This window comes from Mauremys reevesii, linkage group 7, assembly GCF_016161935.1.
Source record: "Mauremys reevesii isolate NIE-2019 linkage group 7, ASM1616193v1, whole genome shotgun sequence".
NCBI classification, from domain to species: Eukaryota; Metazoa; Chordata; order Testudines; family Geoemydidae; genus Mauremys; species Mauremys reevesii.
Window position 1 is genome coordinate 14,831,127 of NC_052629.1, and position 20,217 is coordinate 14,851,343.

General features: G+C 42.5%; 1 protein-coding gene across 1 annotated transcript in view; it reads right to left on the bottom strand.

Moving 5' to 3' along the window:
- Positions 1-20,217, bottom strand: part of PDZD8 (PDZ domain containing 8) — a 133,702-nt gene that overhangs the window by 59,917 nt on the left and 53,568 nt on the right. The window contains exon 3 of the mRNA XM_039547033.1: positions 15,162-15,264. Coding sequence (XP_039402967.1) covers positions 15,162-15,264 — 103 coding nt within the window. The remainder of the gene's footprint in view (positions 1-15,161; positions 15,265-20,217) is intronic.

The following is a 20,217-nucleotide window of genomic DNA, read 5'->3' on the forward strand; positions in this document are numbered from 1 at the left end:
TCGGGGTCATCGTCGGGCCCCATCTTGGCCAGCCGTATCGGTGGGCGGGGGGTGCGGGGGACACAGCCCCCCCGGGTGCGGCGCCGCCGGGGCTCGACCACAGGGTGGCGAGCTGCTGGAGGCATTGGGCCTGCTGCTCTCGATGCTGGACCCCCAAGGTCTGGAGTAGCTGCTGCTGGTGGGCTCCCAGCTGCTGCACGAGCTGCTGCTGCTGCTGCTGGCTCTCGGCCAGGAGTTTAATAAGGGCCTCTACCTCCATGTCCGGCCCAGGGCGGCCACTGCGTCCTGGTTCGGATCCCTTCCGGCAGGGATGGGTCAAGGTCCCTGGTCAGGTGCCACTGTAAGCCGGGGCTGCCGTCGCTACCTCCGCCGGCGGTGGGGGAGGGACCCGGGGCACGCCCTTCTGGCACGAGCAGGCTAGCAATTGTCCACAGAGCGCCCCTCCGGCCGGGGGATGCCGGCAAAAGTCTCTAGCGGGCCCCTTTAGCAGGGGACCCCTGGCACAGGTCCACAGCGCGCCCCTCAGGCAGGGGAGCGGCGGCAAAGAGTCTCTAGCGGGCCCCTTTAGCGGGGGACCGCGGGCACTGGTCCACGGCGCGCCCCCAGGCAGGGGAACGCCGACAAAAGTCTCGAGCGGGCCCCTTTGGTAGGGGGCCGCGGGCACTGGTCCACGGCGCGCCCCCAGGCAGGGGAACGCCGACAAAAGTCTCGAGCGGGCCCCTTTGGCAGGGGACCGCTGGCACTGGTCCACGGCACGCCCGCAGGCAGGGGAACGCCGACAAAAGTCTCTAGCGGGCCCCTTTAGCAGGGGACCGCTGGCACTGGTCCACGGCGCGCCCCCGGGCAGGGGAACGCCGACAAAAGTCTCGAGCGGGCCCCTTTGGCAGGGGACCGCTGGCACTGGTCCACGGCGCGCCCGCAGGCAGGGGAACGCCGGCAAAAGTCTCTAGCGGGCCCCTTTAGCAGGGGACCGCTGGCCAAGGTCCGGATACACAAACCTCTGGCTCGGTCGGATAGACCGCAGCGGGTAGCTCCGGCTCCACAAGGGGTTCGGGGTCCTCAGTTTCCGCGGGGTCAGCAGCTGGGTCGGGCGGAAGCAGTCCGGCGTCAGCCTCTGCCTCCGTCCATGGCGCCGCCCCCACGGAGCAAAGGGCCCTGCCCTTTGTACCCCCCGCTCCGCCCCTCCCGCAGCTGGGGACGGAGCGAATTCGCCGTGGCCCCGCCCCGTCTCGCGGAAACCACGGCGCATCCTGGCCCGCTCCGCCCCTCCTGCCGCTGGGAGCGGCGCGAACTCGCCGTGGCCCCGCCTCCGCCGGCGGGGAACGCAGCGCCATCCTGGTCCGGCTCAGTAGGGGGCCACCCTGGCTCCCTACAAACACATTAAATGGATTAAAACTGGTTAACTAATGAGTCTCAAAATGTAGCTGTAAATGGGGAGTCGACATTCAGTGGGTGTATTTTCAGTGAGGTCCCATAGCAATTGGTCCTTGGCCCTACGCTAGTTAACATTTTTATCAATGACCTCGAAGAGAACATAAAATCATAACTGATAAAGTCAGTAGCTGACAAAAATTGGGGGAGTGGTAAAAAATGAGGAGGACAGGTCACTGATTCAAAGTGACCTAGATTGCTTGGTAAACTGGGCACAAGCAAATAATATGCATTTTAATACAGCTAAATGTAAATGTTTATCTGTAGAAACAAAGAATGTAGGCCATACTTGCATGATGGGGGACCCTATCTTGAGAAACAGTGACTCTGAAGAAAACTTGGAGGTCATGACGAATAATTAGCTGAACATGAGCTCACAGTGTGAGGTTGTGGCCAAAAGAGCTAATGCTATCCTGGGATGCATAAACAGGAGAATCTCAAGTAGGAGCAGAGAGGCTATTTTACCTCTATATTTGGCACTGGTGCAACTGCTACTGAAATACTGTGTCCTGTTCTGGTGCCCACAATTCAAGGAAGATGTTAAGGGGTGACCTGATTAGTCTATAAGTATTACACACACAGGTGGATTAATATTTATTGGGGCCCTGACTTTTTTGGCAAAACTAATGATCAGTTGGCAACAGCAAATGGGATAATGCCTAGTTTTGCCCAAAAGAGGCTTGAAGGGATGAGCAACGGGGCTCTGGCCAAGTCTGCGTGTGGGTTGTGTGTGTGTGTGTGTGGGGGGGGGGGGATGAGAGGGGCACAGGCTAGGTCCACACAGGGGCGAGGGGGAAAGATCACCCTACCACAGCCTTGACTTCTGGCCTGGACAGGGGGCGGGGTCTCAGGGGAAAAGAGGAGGAGCAAGGCAGTGGGCCCAAGGGGGAAAGGAGGGGCAGGGGACATGGCTATGGGTCCAGCACCTGTGGCCTCCTGCCTACATGGGCTCCCAAATTGGCTGGGGCCTATGCCCTGCCACTGTCTAGATATGGGGAACAAATATTTAATAATAGGCTCTTCAATGTAGCAGAGAAAGGAATAACATGATCCAATGGTTGGAAGTTGAAGCTAGACAAATGAAGACTGGAAATAAGGCATCAATTTTTTAAAGGTGGAGAGTAATTAACCATTAGAACAAATTACCGATGGTTGTGGTAGATTCTCTATCACTGACAATTTTTAAATCTAGATGTGATGTATTTATAATATATGCGCTCAAGCAATTATTTTGGGGAAGGTCTATGGCCTGTTTTATACAGGAGGTCTGTCTAGATGATCACAGTGGTCCCTTCAGACCTTGGAATCTATGAAAGTGTAAGACAATTTGGCCAAGATTTTCAGAAGTGGCTAGTGATTTTTGGATGCCTAACTTGACACATTTCAAAGGGTGTGATGTTCAGAAAGTGCTCAGTATCCCCTCTGATCTATAAAAAGCAACAAAGAGACCTGTAATCTATGGTGTTTCACGTTGGATGCCCAAAAATTTAAGCACCCAAAAAAAAATCAGTTTATTTTTGAAAACCTTGGCCTTTATAAACAAACATGGAATATCAGTGCAGTAAGGAGAAGTGTGGGTGGTGACTATTTTTTTTTTTAAAAGATTGTTCTGTTAGAATATATTTCGAGAAGTTTTTTCTCATTTTAACCACAAACAGACATCAATTTGAGTACAATGGCAGCAGCGCTTCACAGTAGGACACCACATAAATAGTTTGGAAAGTCATTCCAGAAACATACTGAATTACCCAGAAACCATCTGTTTACCCTGATCAATAAAACACTGTTATCTTTCTTACAATAGGCCATACTGTTTATATAAACAAAGTTAGGTGGCCTATGCAGGAAAGCTATTTATTTAGTGAGATCAGCTATCACTCTAAATCAATTTCTTTGCAAATGAGAAACACAGCTGTCTGCAAAACCTACTTAAAACTCCTTCCTGTGTCCAATATTTGTATGTGTAGCAGAGCAGATTATCACGAGAATACAAAAAGGATTGTCAGCACAATACGTCTGTGGAAGCTAAAATAGAACAGCTCTTCTTGGGTTTTACATCTGCTTCAAGGGGAAAGATCATGTTCAATTTACTTGCCTTTTTGTATTGCTTTATGAGAAACTTGATTTGTTTATACTATTTGCATAATGACAACTTAAAAATGAGACCCGTAAAACAATTACATTTGCTATTCAGAATAGAAGCCTTCAGAAAGACTGTTAATTAAATCAGTTATTAAAAATGCCAAAATAGAGAACCTAAATATTTTCAACAAAAAATTGTCATGTCACTGACCTTTATATAGTGTAGCTGTAAAGGGCTGCATTGTTAACATGGAATATGCCTTTAATGAGTTTAACAGAAATATTAAAAGAACAGAAGGACAAAGCTACCCATCCTGTAAAAAGCCTCTGCAAGGTTTTCCTCATGGAACAGTCATAGAGGAATCATCTCCAGGTGGAAGACCACTTGCCTACACTCAACCCATAAAGAAGAGATTGCAAACCTCTCACCCCCAAGAACCTCACAGATCCCTTCGGAACATATATGCTTCTTGGGGGATCAGTGAGAGGCCAGTGCTATCCTTGCAGAGAATGTAGCAACTATGAAGCATGGGCTATAAGATCCCATCACCTTTTGTAATGACAACATGAGTGGCAAAATGGCAGCAGCAGCCGCAGCCCAGTTAGGGTACCTAATCCCAGTCTAAGCCCCCACCTATTTTCAGTTGCTTATAACCTTTGACTCTTTCACCATTTGGGCTGAGCAATTTTTATTTGCTTTGTTTTTGGCTGAAAATGCATTTTCTTCTCAGAGGCTGAGTAAAACTTGAGTTTAGTTGATAGAGTACAGAGTTTTTTTGGAAAAAAATACACTTTTCCCACTAGATTTTCTAACTGAGTGCTTCACTTCACAATATTAATTTTAATTCAGTTTTTATGTGGCATATTATTTTTCAAACCTAACAGGCTAGATCGTAACCTAAAAAGCCCTTGGTTGGGGGTTATATATAGAGCTGCAGGAGGGAAAATCTGGGAGGGACTGTGCCTCAGAGATTGGGTTTCATGGGGGGGAGGAGAAGAGGAGAATTACATAGGCTGCACATGATGCATCTGTCCTGTTCTGCCAGCTAGTGGGGAAACTGAAAGGCACAGCCATGGAACCTGCTTCCTCCCCTTTGGGCAATGTTTGTCCCCAAAAAAGTATCCCCTACACGCCCAATCACAGGTTCTGCAATTGTCCCTGATCCTGTCATAAGAAGGCAGAGAAGGCAAGGGTTTCTCCGGTCACAATATGGCCTAATGTAATTACATTAAAAACTATCCTAGAGTTCACATGCAAGAAGGTAGACATAAGTTTGGACATACATGAAAAAAGACTAGTTCCAACATTGTTGCAGCAAAATATATACATACAGTAGAATTTTACGGAAAATCTCTAGTTAAATAGTAGAAAAGCTATCTGAAGCCTGAAGTTAAAAATGTTTAATGCTCAAGGGTAGAGAGGAAAACATCTGATGGCCTTCAAGTTTATTTGAAAGACAGATTACAGAATATTACGTAAGGCGCAAATCTCAGACCTATTCCCCGCTGTATTTACAAATATTATCAAATTTTATAAGACCATGAATTTTCATAAAAAGTGACATTTTCAAAAACCTTTACTTGCTTTAATCCTCCTCTTTTCTTTTGATAGGATTAAACTCTCAAATGGCAGACTGTTAAATAAGCGCACCAAAATGCTAACTGTGAGGCATTTGGCTTTATATATTTATAAATTAGTGTTTCACAGCCACTTCAAATTGACATTACAGTTCAGTATCTCCAGGCAACTCATTTCAATGGTGTTGAATTTGATTTATATGATTTTTCTCATTTTAACATCCATGTGTTCCTATGCCAGATACCTTTAAATATAATTATTTTTTTAAAAAATCACCTGTAAGTAATTTATTTAAATGACGGTCCGCAAAAAGATGCAGCCTGTCGTTTTTAAAGCACATCAACTAACTTGCCTAAAACAATTTTAAAAATTGCATGCAGATAACTCATCAAGGGCCCTATTCAGCCATAAAATTTACCAGAAAGGCTGCAAATCTTGGCGAATCTATTCAGCTGAAAGATCAGGTTGCTGTAGACGCCCCTAATTGCAGAGCCTTTTCTCTGCTGTAGTAATCCTAGAAGATATCTATTTGCCAGGTAAGAGGACAAAACCTGCAGACTGATGCAGATAATCTTCCCTAAATATCTACGTGTTCCGAGGACTGACTCCCCAAATGCTCAGTAGAGTAAGTGCTTGCTGGCATCTCTTTGGAAAATGAGGATGCTGGGAAATTTACCCAAATAAATCTGCAGTTTTCTCCATGACTGTGCTGTTTCAAACTCACAGAAATCTTGTGAAACAGCTGGAAAGACAAAATTCTGCTGGACTGGGTATTCTAAATGCATTTCCAGTACTACAACAGCAGAGCAATATGTAGATAGTAACTGAACTAATGATGCACACTACTATTTCTATTATTTTACTTTCAAACAAATAGTAAATGCATAAATTATCCAGTTCAAAGTTTACATGCTTATATTGGGCATGAGACACCTAGAAGACAACGATCTATAGTGGTTATGCAGTAGGCTGAACTATCCAGCATAAAAGTGAAGCTACTGTGCAAAGAAAGAGAGAAAACACTATCCCCCCTTCCCAAGTGTTGCAGAATAACTTACATTAACAAATCCTAACATCCTAGGAACCTCAAATCTCAGTTCTAGGTTTGTCCCACTCTACTCTGTTGGGAGCAGGCACAGAAATGCTACTATTCTTAGAAAAGTGCTGTGGTACTATATGGCCGTTTCTGGGGGGGTTGGAAGGATACCCACTCAGAAAAGGCATTCATCTCCACAGCTGATTTTGAACTAACAAAACTCTATGAAATAAAAACCTAACACTTTGGGGTCCATTTCTGTAACGCATACACTTGTTATCTGGAGTTATTTTCATTTTTTCCCCATAAGATAATTAAAAGTCTGGATAGAAGAAAAAAAAACACTTTGCTAATCTTGCACATTACTGTGGGTGAAATCCTGGCACCACTGAAGTCAGTGGCAAGATTCCCATTGACTTCAATGAGGCCAGGATTTCACACTATGTGAACAAAATAAAATGTAGCATAGGACAAATCCAAATTTTTCCATTAGTATTACCCATCTAATTGAAAAAGCTAGTTTCCATTGCAGTGGACAACTTTCAATACATCTATTATTGTTTATCTACATACAACAATAAAAAGCTATGACCCTTACACCCCATACAAGGTATTGCTTCTAGTTAATATCTGTATACTAAAAATAAATAAAGTGTGTGAAGTGTAGCAAGACACCCATCTTTAATGATCTTCCCTTCTAAGGTACAGAATACTAAATTAAGCATAATTATGACATTACAGTTCAGAAATTAACATTAATTCCACCAGTCTGCACTATTAATTAATGCTTTTAGTAATGTGCAGATTTTGTATGGGAATGTGCCAAATCATCTTTCAAATTATTAGTCTGAGCTCTGAACATGATCTGATAAATATCTTGGAGGCACCAGACCCCTTTATATTAACAACAGACATTTCAGTAACACACTGGATATGTTTAATAACACGGCATCATTTTTCAAAAAAAATTGTGACACCTACTAATATTCCATAAATAAAGGAATCAGATTAGTGTCTCACCACCATTCATTATGAAGTATTAAAGCTGTCTAATCTCTTATCACTGCTAACATAATAAAGAATGAAAATGCCAATAACTACAGAATGAGAATTTTCCTTATGAAAACAGTAGAACATAATTCACAGTCCAAATCAGATGCTGTGCCTTCATGTGGTTATAAAGCTCGTCTGAATTAAACAATTCTAAAATTGAACATATGTAATTATTTCATTTGTCTTAAGTTGTCTATTGTTCTTGTTTAAGATTTCTGGACTCTTGGAAATCCATTCTAACAATTTTATCTCAAGTATCAGAGGGGTAGTCTGGATCTGTAAAAGCAGCAAAGAGTCCTGTGGCACCTTATAGACTAACAGACATTTTGGAGCATGAGCTTTCGTGGGTGAATACGGTCACTACTGGACTGACTGGCATTAAGAGGAGACTTAAATGTTAAAGAGAACCTATAAGTAATATTAAATCCTCAACTTACCAATGAATAACATCTCCCCACTACAGCCAAGAGTCAACTGCATAGATCAGGGGTCGGCAACCTTTCAGAAGTTGTGTGCCGAGTCTTCATTTATTCACTCTGATTTAAGGTTTCGCATGCCAGTAATACATTTTAATGTTTTTAGAAGATCACTTTCTATAAGTCTACATACAACAATAGTTTAGTTATATATTATAAAGTAAATAAGGTTTTTAAAATGTTTAAAAAACTTCATTTAAAATTAAATTAAAATGCAGAGCCCCTTGGACTGGTGGTCAGGACCCAGGCAGTGCAAGTGCCACTGAAAATCAGCTTGTGTGCCGCCTTCGGCACACGTGCCATAGGTTGCCTACACCTGGCATAGATTAATGTTGGAGCTCAGGAAGCTTCTCTTGTTTGGAGGAGCAAGCAATTATGAGGTACAACTTCCCATCCAAATATTCAATCAGTTATTCCTATTGAGTGACTTGACTTGTCATTACTATGTGTTAAGAGATTCAAGTATATTAAATTCCAGTGTTATTTGTTTTACTGTGTTGTCAACTCTTACAATTTTATCATTATTCTTGCAATAATCTGGTATTTTTCTTAAGGCGCCAATTCCTAAAGGCATTTGATTAGGCGAGAAAAAAAAAGGGGGGGGGGATTGAGTCCTCTGACTGAGCATACCCTAAAGACTCTACACTAAACAAACAAACCAGCAAATCAATAAAGAGCCTCATTTTTTAAATTAAAATAAATCTCATGATATTCTGTTGCATGGTTTGTGATTGTTGCATGCTTGGGGTTGGCAATACTGGCTTTCATGGTGCCAAATTCTAGCCAAGTTTCATGAGTACACAATGGAAGGAAGGGTGCAGCAAGCCTTTCCTTGACTCTTGCATTTCTGAACAGGGGTTGCCCAGAATTTGACTGAGCATTACAGTTCTCCTTGTGTTCTCTTTAGGCTAGCCTTGTCCCCACCCCACCACCTTCACAAATGATCTCCCGATCTGGCCTAGTGTAAAGCATGCTACACTCTTCAAGGGTACTGGAGCAACTGTTCTGATGTGTACTCCCAGGCATCCTCACTTGCCATTCTGACTGATTCACCCAGAATTCTTACTGTGGGCTCCAGCCACACCGCAGTGCCTCAGTGCATGTCTACCCTGCGATAAAAAACTTGCAGGTCCTAGTCTCAGAATACAGGTCAGCTGCCTTGGGCCAAGGGACTATAAAACTTCAGTGCTGACACTGGGGCCAAAGCCTGAGCTCTGAGACTTTCCCCACTTGCAGGGTCTCAGAGTCTGGGCTCTAGTCCAAGCGTTTACACTGCAGTTTATCAGACTCACAGCCAGAGACCCGTGAGCCCCAGTCAGCTGAGCTGCAGGTCTTTTATTTAAGTGTGCACATACCCTCAATCCCTCCTCTGGCATGCACAGTAGAAACCGGTACTTCACCTCTAGTCTTTTCTTAATCTAATGCCTTGTCTACACTACAAATGTGTTACTAGTATAGAGCTGTAGTAGCAAAGCTTCAGTGTCGATGCAGCATATGCCAACAAGAATTTCACTGTCAGTATAGTAACACCACCTCCCCAAACAACAGCTATGCTAACAAAAGTATTCTTCTTAGAGTGTGTGCCATATTTGTCCATGCCTTATATTAGTATACAGCTATATAACTCATTTACAGTATGTGTTCAAGATCCAAGTCTCACGAAGTCACTGAATTTTATTCTTCTTCCCATGTATTCTTTGGAATTTTGATTATCAGATAAATTCACCCCACAATAGTACCTCCCAATTGAAGTAAGAAGCAAGTTTTATTAGGATTATTTTCTATCCAAGCTACTACTTTGTCAATTAAAATAGCTCACTTTAAAACAAGCAACAACAGGTTACTAACTGTTCTGTAACTGATGTTCTTTGAGATGTGTTGCTCATGTCCATTCCACTTCAATTGTGTGCATGCTCCGTGTACTAGAATTGGAGATTTTCCCCTTAGCAGTACCAGTCAGGGCAGCGCACCCCCCACCCGTTGCCTTGTGCTGCTGAGTGATGGTATAAAGCATGGAGCGAGCTTCAATCGCTGTACCCTCCCCTCCCCCCTGGTCCTTTTTATGGGACAGACTCTGATATAGAGGAGTAGGAGGGTGGGTTGTGCAATAGACAGGTGCAACATCTCAAAGAACAATAATTACAGAACAGGTTAGGAACTGTTTTTCTTCTTCAGGTGATTGCACATCTATTCCACTTCTGGTGACTCACAGGAGGTATGTTTCGGAGTCCAGTCGTTGTTCAAGGAAAGGACTGCTTGTCCAAACTTGGCACAGTCTCTTCTGGAATGCTGATATGGCATAAGGAGTTATACAGGTGCATATTGATGACCAAACTGCAGCCCTACAAGTTTCTGACAGACAATTGAGCTAAAAATGCTGCAGAAGCAGCATGAGATCTTGTTGAGTGCGCTACCACCCTGCTTGGCAGAGCTATGTCGTCATAGCACAGGCATATACAGGAGGAAATCCAGGACAAGATCTTCTGCATTGAGGATGAAAGGCCCTTCATCCTGTCTGCAACTACCATAAGAAGTTGAGAAGATGACCTGAACTGGGTCAGGACAACCAACACCCTTCTAACACCCAAGATATGGAGCCTCTCCACATTCTTATGAGAATGGGGCTTGGGAAAGAGAGTCAGTAAGTATACTGTTTGATTGTAGTGGAAATCCAACACTAAACCAAAAATCTTGGGTGTGGACTTAAGTATACTTTGTCCCTATAAAAGATTGTGTAAGGAGGTTCAGCTACCACCGTCCATAATTCTCCCACTCTTCTCCCAGAGGTAATGACTACCAAAAATGGATGGATAGATGAAGAGTAAGTAGCCATGGGGAGGGGGAGAAATAGCATCTGCCATCTGGGGATATCAACTGACCAAACCCTTTAAGAAAAATCTAATTGACAATGACCAACAACTAGAGTGTGGAAAGCAGAGATAGGTGAACTCTAATAGAGCTAACAGATAGGACTTGTTCTGTCAGGGAGAATAAAAACAGTCCAGAGTATGTTGTATAGAGGCACAGACTGGCAAAATACTCCTTTGCTGTGACCACTTCAACAGGTAAGAATATCTAAAGGCTCTCTGTCTATTCCCGGAATAGTCTACCTTCTGAGGCATTAACCCTGGAGCATCCAGGCTGTAAGATCAAGAGCACCTGGACTGGAATTTAACAAGCAACCGTGGTCCAGGAGATCAGGTCTGGCTCTGGAGGTAGTGTCAAAGGAGCCTTGGCTGAGAGGATCAGCAGACTGGAAAACCAATACTGTTAAGGCCACATTGGTGCTATGAGGATCCTGTGAGCATGATGCTGCTTGATCCTGAGCAAAACTCTGGAAAGGAGCGGAACAGGAGGGCAAACATAAATCAGATTTTCTTTCCGGGATAACATGAAAGCATCTGTCAAAGATCCCCGACTGTGACCTGCTCTTGAATAAAAGAGTTTCTTGTGGTAATTAGCAAACAGGTCTATTTGAGAGACCCTCACCACCAGGTCTGAAAAATAAGCCTTAACTGTATGGCCCTGAGACTACTTGCAATCTTTGCTGAAAAATCTGCCAAATTGTTCTGAATTCCCAGGATGCTTTGAAATGAATTGCACCGGTGACACAAAACACCCAAAGCTGTATTGCACCTTGACAGAGACTGTCCTACCTGGCCCCTCCCTATCCCTATTCTCCACCTTGTTTGCTTGGACTGTTCCAAGGACATTGGCTCTTTGGAAGCATGCTGCCTATACTTTTTCCTTGGCACTGAAGAAGGGCACAGAGTCCCTGCAATGTTTGAAGGGGCACTTCTGACAGAGGCAGATGTGCTCAATACCCAGCCTAAGCGGGAAGGCTTTGACAGTGGACACCAGGCTGCCTCCATGAGGAGATGATGCAGTCTTACCTCTCTATCTTTCTTAATCTGGGGCTTGAAGTCTCTACATATTTGACACCTGTCCTGGCTGTAACCCTCACCTAAGCACTTCAGTCATTGGAAAGAGGGTCACTTAATGGCACAGACTTCTCAAAGCCAGTGCAAGTCTTAAAGACTGGAGACAGGATTTCTCGGTACCAAGAGTTGGTACCCAGAACAAACTCCTCCTCTCTAAGTAAAACCAATTAAATTAAAAATGAAACTATTCTAAAGCTCTAACTAACTAACTAACTATTGATGAGTACACTAGCTATAATAAAAATAAACTAACACCCTAACTACCAATCACAGACAGTAAGAAGAATCCGAGGGTGATCAGGGGCTTTATACCATTGTACAGCAACACAAGGCAGCAGAGAGCATATGCTGTCCCAGTGGGTACCTGTGACGAGTCTCATGGTACACAGGACTGTCACCTTGTTACCCACTGCCTCTAGCAAGGGGTAGCCCTGCCTGTGGTAACTGGGTGTTTGGGAGCTACCACCACCAGCCTAACCTGCCTGTTAGCCACTCAAACACTCTCCTCTACATTAGCCCTATCTGTGTCTTTCAGGTTAACAATAAATGCACTCAAGCCCCTTTGAATCCATGTAATATCCAGCCCTGACATCAGCTACTCACAGAAATCCCTCTGCCCCCAAAAGAGCAGTGTGGCCCCGTTCACTAGTTTTGCCTTAAATCACCACTCTTGTAAAAATCATACAGAACTTGTGAGCACTTAAAACAAAAACAGGTTTAAGAAAGAATGGAGTTTAGATTCAAGAAAGTGGTGAAAACAAATGGTTATGATACAAAACAAAAACATAACACAAACCCGGCTCTACAGTTATTACTAGTTATCTTTCTCATCTAATAAAGGGGGTTTTCCCATCCAAAGTTCAGTTTGCTGCAGAGCTGGCTGCCTTCACAGGAATCAGGATCCAATTTTTCCATGAGAACATCCCTGCTCACCAAGATGTCTCCTCAGTGTGAGGATTCAGAGTGCTTTCCCCCACCCTGTGTTACGATGAAACGGTTTTTTGTCACTATTCATAGACAGGGAAAACCTGTATTGTTGCAATGTTCCTTTACCACCTCCAAGTGGTTTTGATTGTTTGCAGTTGTCTCTGATAGTTCTGTAATTGAGCAAGGCAAGACCACTGAGGGATAACAACTCCCTCATACTTGAATGGGCCCATAATGAGACATTTTATCTCCTGATGACTAACTTTTACTCCAATATCATAAAATGTACTTGCAATATATTTAGATATTCCTGAAAATATAATCTGTACATACTTGCAATGATTCTGAGTCTTGCTAAGTTACAAGCTTTCTGTAGGTACCTTACAACACAATATCCATTATCGATAAATAGTCTGTAAGACACGTGTTTGTCACAGCTGAGACACAAGTTATTTGCAAAGAACAGGGACCCTTTGCCAAAAGGTCTCCATGTGACAACACTGCTAAGGGAAAAATCTGACTGGAGCACTGGGTGTGCACATACCTGAAGTGGAATGGACGTACAATCACTCAAAGAACATGTGGTTCTTACCTTACAGACTTGTTCTGTACATCCACTGAGAATATACTTCAGTTAAATTAATAGATTTCATAAACTAGCTAAGTTGTGTGGAATTTCTCAAACTTAAATTGCTGTGTGCAGTATTTTATGTTGAAAGCCATACAATACTGCACACAGCAATTTAAATTTGAGAAATTCCACACACAAAAATGTAGAAAGAGCTTCCAGTACTACGATAGGTGCTCTCTAATATACACCACCTCCACCTTACGTAACAAAAAATGTTCCTAGTTTATGTCAACAACACTAGTATTGTTCCAATAGAGTTCTTTTGGTATTCATCTTGTTTAACACTCAAAGGATTGCTATCAATGTACCAGAAACATTTTAACAGCTCAGCTGTAGGTAATTCATAGTTTGCACAGTGCTTACTATGGCACTGAAAGTTATCTACATAAATTAATTTTTTTTGTATATTACAGGCCAAAATTTCCAAAAGCGTTCAGGTGCTTAAGTAGAAGCAGAGCTCTTTTGAAAATCTATCCGAAACTATTTTCTCTCTTTTTAAATATTCACACAGTCTCAAACTGGCCAACAGTTTCACTATACTGCCACCTGCTGTCAAAAATGTACCACTGCGATGAGAATTATTGTAATTTTCAACTTCTACAGCTAATGAAGAAGCCCAAGAAAGGAAGCATAACAATATTCCTGCCCATACTGATTTTAAAGAAAATATTTATTCTTTGAAAAAGCACGAATTTGAATGTTCTTATTACCACATGCTGTCAGCATAATTTTGTATAAAGGCACAGATCAGGCAAATGTCATACAACTTTATACATATCAACAAGACCACGCAGATAAGGACCTGCTGACAATATTGGGTCCAATCCTGCAATCTCCTCACACAGAAATATGGTACAATTCACTTCATAAGGAATTCTGCCCGCAGAACTGCTATAGGAAGTATATTAGCAGTTATGAAGAGCTGTGAGATGGGTTTATTGCTTGCTCATATTGGAAAAAATATTGATAAGCAAAGATCAGTAGTGCTGAAGAAGCAGAATGTACTATTCTTGTTGAGCAGAAAGGAGAGGGGAAAGGATGGGTGCTCCTTAACCCTCTTCTCCCCTCTGGCCCCCAAACAAGTACCACTGGGCTCTAAATAGAACAGAAAAATATATTTAAACAACTTTTACAAATATTTGTTAAAATGAAGATTTAAAAAAAAAATCACTTTTTCAGCAGAATCCCAAGACAATTTGATTTCTACTATTATCATAGTATCTGAAATTACAACTGTTTCCAGTTTTTGAAGGTAATATATGTTTCAATGACACTATACGTTTGAGAAACACTCTTCCTGTTTGTGGGCTGTGTGCTGCTAAACTAGCAGAAGAGCTCAAATAGGATACATGATTATACACAAAGTCAGGAGTACTTCTGTTACTCATATTTGCAGACTCTTATTAATTAGTTCTTTAGGCATGTAACATCTTCATCACTTTTCCTGTATATTTGGACTGTTAAGCATTTCAACTGTCCAATTTTTAAAGAATGCATATGTGCAGTTGTGCACTTAATTTGTGCGTGCAACGTGGGTATTATATGAGCAAGCAGCACTGTGGCAGTAATTGCTCGTGCAAGTCATTTATGTGTGTCTTTTTTGATAAGCAGGCCTTTAGTGACAAAAAGTTGGTACCTAGCAGTCCCTGACTGCACTTGATGTACCAGTTACTGAATAATGAACATATATAGTCTAGACCAGGGTCCCCAACACGGTGCATCTAAATGTGCCCGCGTGCTGGCCGGCGGTCAAACATACGCCAAAATGCTGCCAAAATTCGGCGGCATTGCCTCTCAATGACGCCGCTTGCCGCCGACAAGCGACGTCATCAAGAGGTGTTGCCACCAAAATGCCCTCGAATTTTGGCGGCATTTCGGCGGATGCTCGACTGCCACCACAGTCCTTCGTCTGGCACCAGCCAGATGAAAAGGTTGGGGACCACTGGTCTAGACAGAGTATATGAGATTTTAAGTCACATAGTAATACAATATGTATGCATCTTACCGTTTTAATGGAACTCCGAGATTTTTCTTCCCAGACATTACTGCTCAGCTCAAACGTGCAATGAACATTCGTTTCTCTTTCATAGGATCCAAAAATCAGTAATCTGAAATACAGAAGTAGTAATTTTTAATAATAATCTGGGCTCTGTGTAATCTGTAGGTTACATATTTATTATAGAATCACAACTTTTCTTTTTAAACTCATTCATCTTTTTCATATACTGCAATATGAAACCAGGAGTTCTCCCCTATTAAAATTGAGACACACACACACACACACCCCTTCTACAACTCAGGCACTGCTCTCACTCAAAAGGGAAGTTTATAGAACACTTGCACCCTCTAGTGGAAGAATTAAGTAAATAAAATTGGCCATAATTCTTATGGCCTTTTATAAACATCTAATATTCAAATAAGTATTTTATTCCATAAGAAAAACAATCTGTATTTACAGACAAGTGTTTTGAGTATCTTGACTTCATTTCTTCCCCTGCTCTCCCAAAGCCCACTCTCAACTTGCTTGATCCAATAGCAGACCATTATTATAACATTTAAGATAAGATTTTGCTTTGTAGCCATTTGTTTCATTACACTGAAGTTCTATCATCCTTGTGACTTTTCTTCACAATAGTACTAACACACACCTATTTCATGTATAACATCTTAACCCAAAAGATGATGAAGACCTTTTCAAACTTGATAACATGCACAATAAAATGAAATTCAGAGACCTTTGGGGGTGGAGAGCAGCTCTCAAGCTTGCTGCATGAGAGCATACAGATGGGACATTTTGGGGTGGATACTGGAGCAAACCCACTGTCTTATGAAGAGAACTGCTGGATGTTTTCAGTTTGTGCAGAGCTGACAAGAATGCTGTCTCCAAGGTCTCATCCAACAGATCTTACTTATAGTAAGCTTCATAACCCTCAATATATTCACATCAAAAGGATGGACAGCTCAAACAATCCTGGGATGCCAGCCTGTTCTAGGAAGCTTAGATACTCCTGATCTAGGGTTTCCAGATGTCCATTTTGTTGTTGTTGTTTTTTTAAAACAGGAATGCACAGCTGACCGGACCAGTAAAAGTCTGGTTGGCAGGCTCCCTACCTGCACACAGCTCCCCGGAAGCGGCGACAAGTCCCTCAGCTCCTACGCACAGGTGCAGCAACGGGGTCTCCACACACTGCCCTTGCCCCAAGTGCCAGCTCCGCAGCTCCCATTGGCTGGAAATCGCAGCCAATGGAGGCTGTGGAGGCGGTGCCTGTGGATGGAGGCAGCAGGCAGACCCCTATGGCCGCCCCTCCACCTAGGAGCTGAAGGAATTGTTGCTGCTTCCAGGCAGCCGTCAGAGATAAGTGCTGCTCAGATCCTGCACCCCTCACCCTTCCCATGCCCCAAACCCCTGCCCCAGCTCTGAGCCCCCTCCCACAACCAAACTCCCTCCTGCAGCCCACACCCTCTTCTGTACCCCTGCCCCGAGCTCCCTCCTGCATCCCAAATCCCTCATCCCCAGTCTCACCCCAGAACCCGCACCCCAACCCCTGCTCCACCTCTGAACCCCCTTCTGAACACATTCCAAACCCCTCAGACCAAGCCCAGAGCCCCCTCCGGCACCCCAAACTCCCCATCCCCAACCCCCACCCCAGTCTAGACTCCTCTCCTGCACCCTGAAACCCTCATTTTTGGTCCCACCCCAGAGCCCACACCCCCAGCCTAGAGCCCGTACCCCCTCCCACACGCCAACCCCCTGCTTCAGCCTCACCCCCCAGCCCAGAGCCCCCTCCTGCACCCCAAACATCCTATCCTTAGCCCCACCTCAGAGCCTGCTCCTCCAGCCGGAGCCTTCACCCCCTCCCATGCCCCAACCCCCCGCTCCAGCCCAATGAAAATGAGCGAGTGAGGGGAGATGTAGTGAGTGGGGCATGGCTCGGAGCAGGGGGGCCCCTGAATGTACCTGCATTTCAAGGACTGTACCTTCATTTTAATGTATTGAACTGTGCAATACACACGCACATATCTTGGATTTTGATCAATGTGATCTTGAAGTTGGTGAAAGATATGCAATGTAACGTTTTAAGTGCAAGTGGGGAGGAAGGGGAAGAAGAATGAAGATAAAGGAAGTTAGAAAACCACAGTGGAAGTTATTTCATAGCTAAAATTAAAATTTTACCACATTCACATATCTCCACCCATTCTGAACAACCTATACTTCTGAACCATGGTTATCGGTTATACAGTCACGTTCAAGAAAGTGTCTAAAAAGCACCTCTGTCTGAAAGCTAAATGACATTCTCCCAAAGTTAAAAACCTGTTAGAAACGGTTTCACTAATAACTATTAGTATCTGAAGGACCCTTGTGCACCAATCCCAGAAAAACCCTCCCTAGCTAACCTCTGAGCCATAGCTTTTTAATTGGCACTCATCTTCCAATACCTTTAATAGTAATAACTTTCTTACAGCTTCTTCATATGAAGAATAAGCTTACGAATCTTATCAGGATCGGGGGGGGGGCAGAGGGGGAGATGTGAATAGTACTACGTAGGATAATAATATTTCATCTTTTTACCCCATTATAGTGATGTCTGGCAATGTATAGCACTTCTTGCAGTTAGTTTGTACAAGTCTCTCACATGTTAAGTTCTCATCATACTACTCTCTCTTCTGGGCATGAATTCTAATCTTTATTTCAGGGACAAGAGGATGAAATCAGGACACTGGTTTACTTGCTGACATTGTTCTTCTGTCTCCATATTCTTAAATAATGTATGTATACATTTAAGCATTGACACTTGCACACAACTTTTATCTACCAAAAATACCCTCAAAATGAAAGCATGAAGAGAAATGTAATATTGAGCAATGCCAACTATTTAATGAGGAATGCCTGTTATTAAAAATACAAAACCTTTATCTGATAAAGCTAAAATTTTAAATGTAGAAATAAAAGAGTTGAATATGGCTCTAATTTACCACTGGAATATATGCCATTAAAGCCAGTATTAACCTACTGCAACAGAGCACAATGCTGTTACAAAATGACAATTTCTTAAGCAACAGATGCTGAATTACTCCAGTAACCAGGCTATCAGGCTTTCGGAACATAACCCAACACTGCATATGATACAGTTGTTAATAGATTCTAATAATTTAGATGTGGAAGAAAAGTTAAGATCTGGGCCAAAGTCATCCCTGGTGGAACCAGTCATAATTCCCATTGGCTTCAATAGGAGGTGCACATGCATACATCCAAGTTCATTTTGGTCCGCAATCTTGTTTCTCTAAGCAGTGAGGCAAAGAAAATAAAAAAAAAAATAGTTCTGCTAGATATTTAGGAAAAGCAAAGAAATTTTCAGCTAACAAAATGTTTAGGAAACTAGCCAGTACCTTCAATATAATAATCACAGAGCATATTATTTATAGGATACTAACACCTCCTCCACTTTAACAAACATTTACTTAATTCACGGACTTTTCCCTTTCACAAATAAAGTCACTTTACCAACTCCGGATTTCTTCTTGAGTGAACAGGTATGCCATTATTTCAAAGATATATAAATACCAATCGTTACAGTTATTCTTGAAGCCTCCGGTATCAAAACAGATTTGGTTGTTTCCTTTAAGTTACAGATTAATTAGGTGGCTTAAAATAAGTGATGAATGAAAAAACATTTTAACCCTTTATAGATCAATTTATTTGGTGGTATTTATAAGCAGAGGAGTTCAAATGTTTGTGCTGTGTTCATCCACCACATTTTTCCCCCAACTCCTATTTATGTCTAGCAACTGTTGTCATAACTCACTTGCAGTTCAACTTTACCACTCATTTGTCTAGACACCACTGATTTGATTACTTCCCCTGCTCCAGTTCAGTTGATTAGTCCTTGTTTGATTACACAATACCCAGTTCATGTTTGAGCAACGGATTACCTAGACCCACAAATTCATGCTTGCCTTTTTTCTTTAAAGCCATCCCAAGTAAACCATTGTGTTTGTTTTCTGTTCACCTTTCCAACTTCAGATGTTAGAGGAGATTTTGGGATCTGTGTCCCTTTTTTGCTACTTGTTAACTGTTAAAAGCTGAAGATATATTTCAATGCTAAAGCTTTTTTTAAAAATCAGACTTAAAAATCTGAGCCACTGTCAACAACTGAAAAGTATTAGAAACTTACAAAGACAGAGAAGTCAACCGTGAATTTAAGTAGAGGGTCATTACAACAGGAGTCATGCAGGTGTCCAGGCCCATTCCTACTGTCTTTGGAGTGCTTCGTTATTTGTACAGGCCAATATTTTTTGAATATGAATGCCTACATTTCAGCACTTGAATATATAAATCTGATTCTTCAGAAGAAACAAGCACCACACCTTCTGTCACAGGGTAGCTAGGTCTTTAAGAGCAATCCATGCCCAACTCTTGCCTATATATTTCCTCTCAAATTATGCACCTGTAAGCTACAAAGATTGATGGGAAGAGGAAAACAAGATATAAAAGGCAGGTCCAGTTCCCTCACTGTGGGGACGGATTGTCTCTTTGCTTCAGGTTTGTCTACACTACAATTAAAAAACGCACAGCACTGAGTCTCAGAGCCTTTGTCAGCTCACTCAATCTCACAGGGATCAGGCTCTGGGGCTATAAATAGTGTAGACCAGGGGTCGGCAACCTTTCAGAAGTGGTGTGCCGAGTCTCCATTTATTCACTCTAATTTAAGGTTTCGCGTGCCGGTAATAATTTTAATGTTTTTTAGAAGGTCTCTCTCTACAAGTCTATATATTATATTTTTATTACATTATGAAAATGGCAACACTCTTCCATGATCTCACTTTCGTAGCTTGTGTCACTTTGAATAAGCCTATTCTAAGACAAGGCTCCTATGTTTCATCAAAGAGTATCAGATGTGAAACATCATGAAGGTATTTAAGAAGCCAACTCAAAGAGTTCCTCCTACACAAGCATTCAGGTCTTGAGCAGTCCAGACAAACAATGCATGTTGCAACAAAGCTTAAACTTGTTCATCATAATAATTTTAAAAATACTAGTTGCCTATTTAATTTTAAAAACA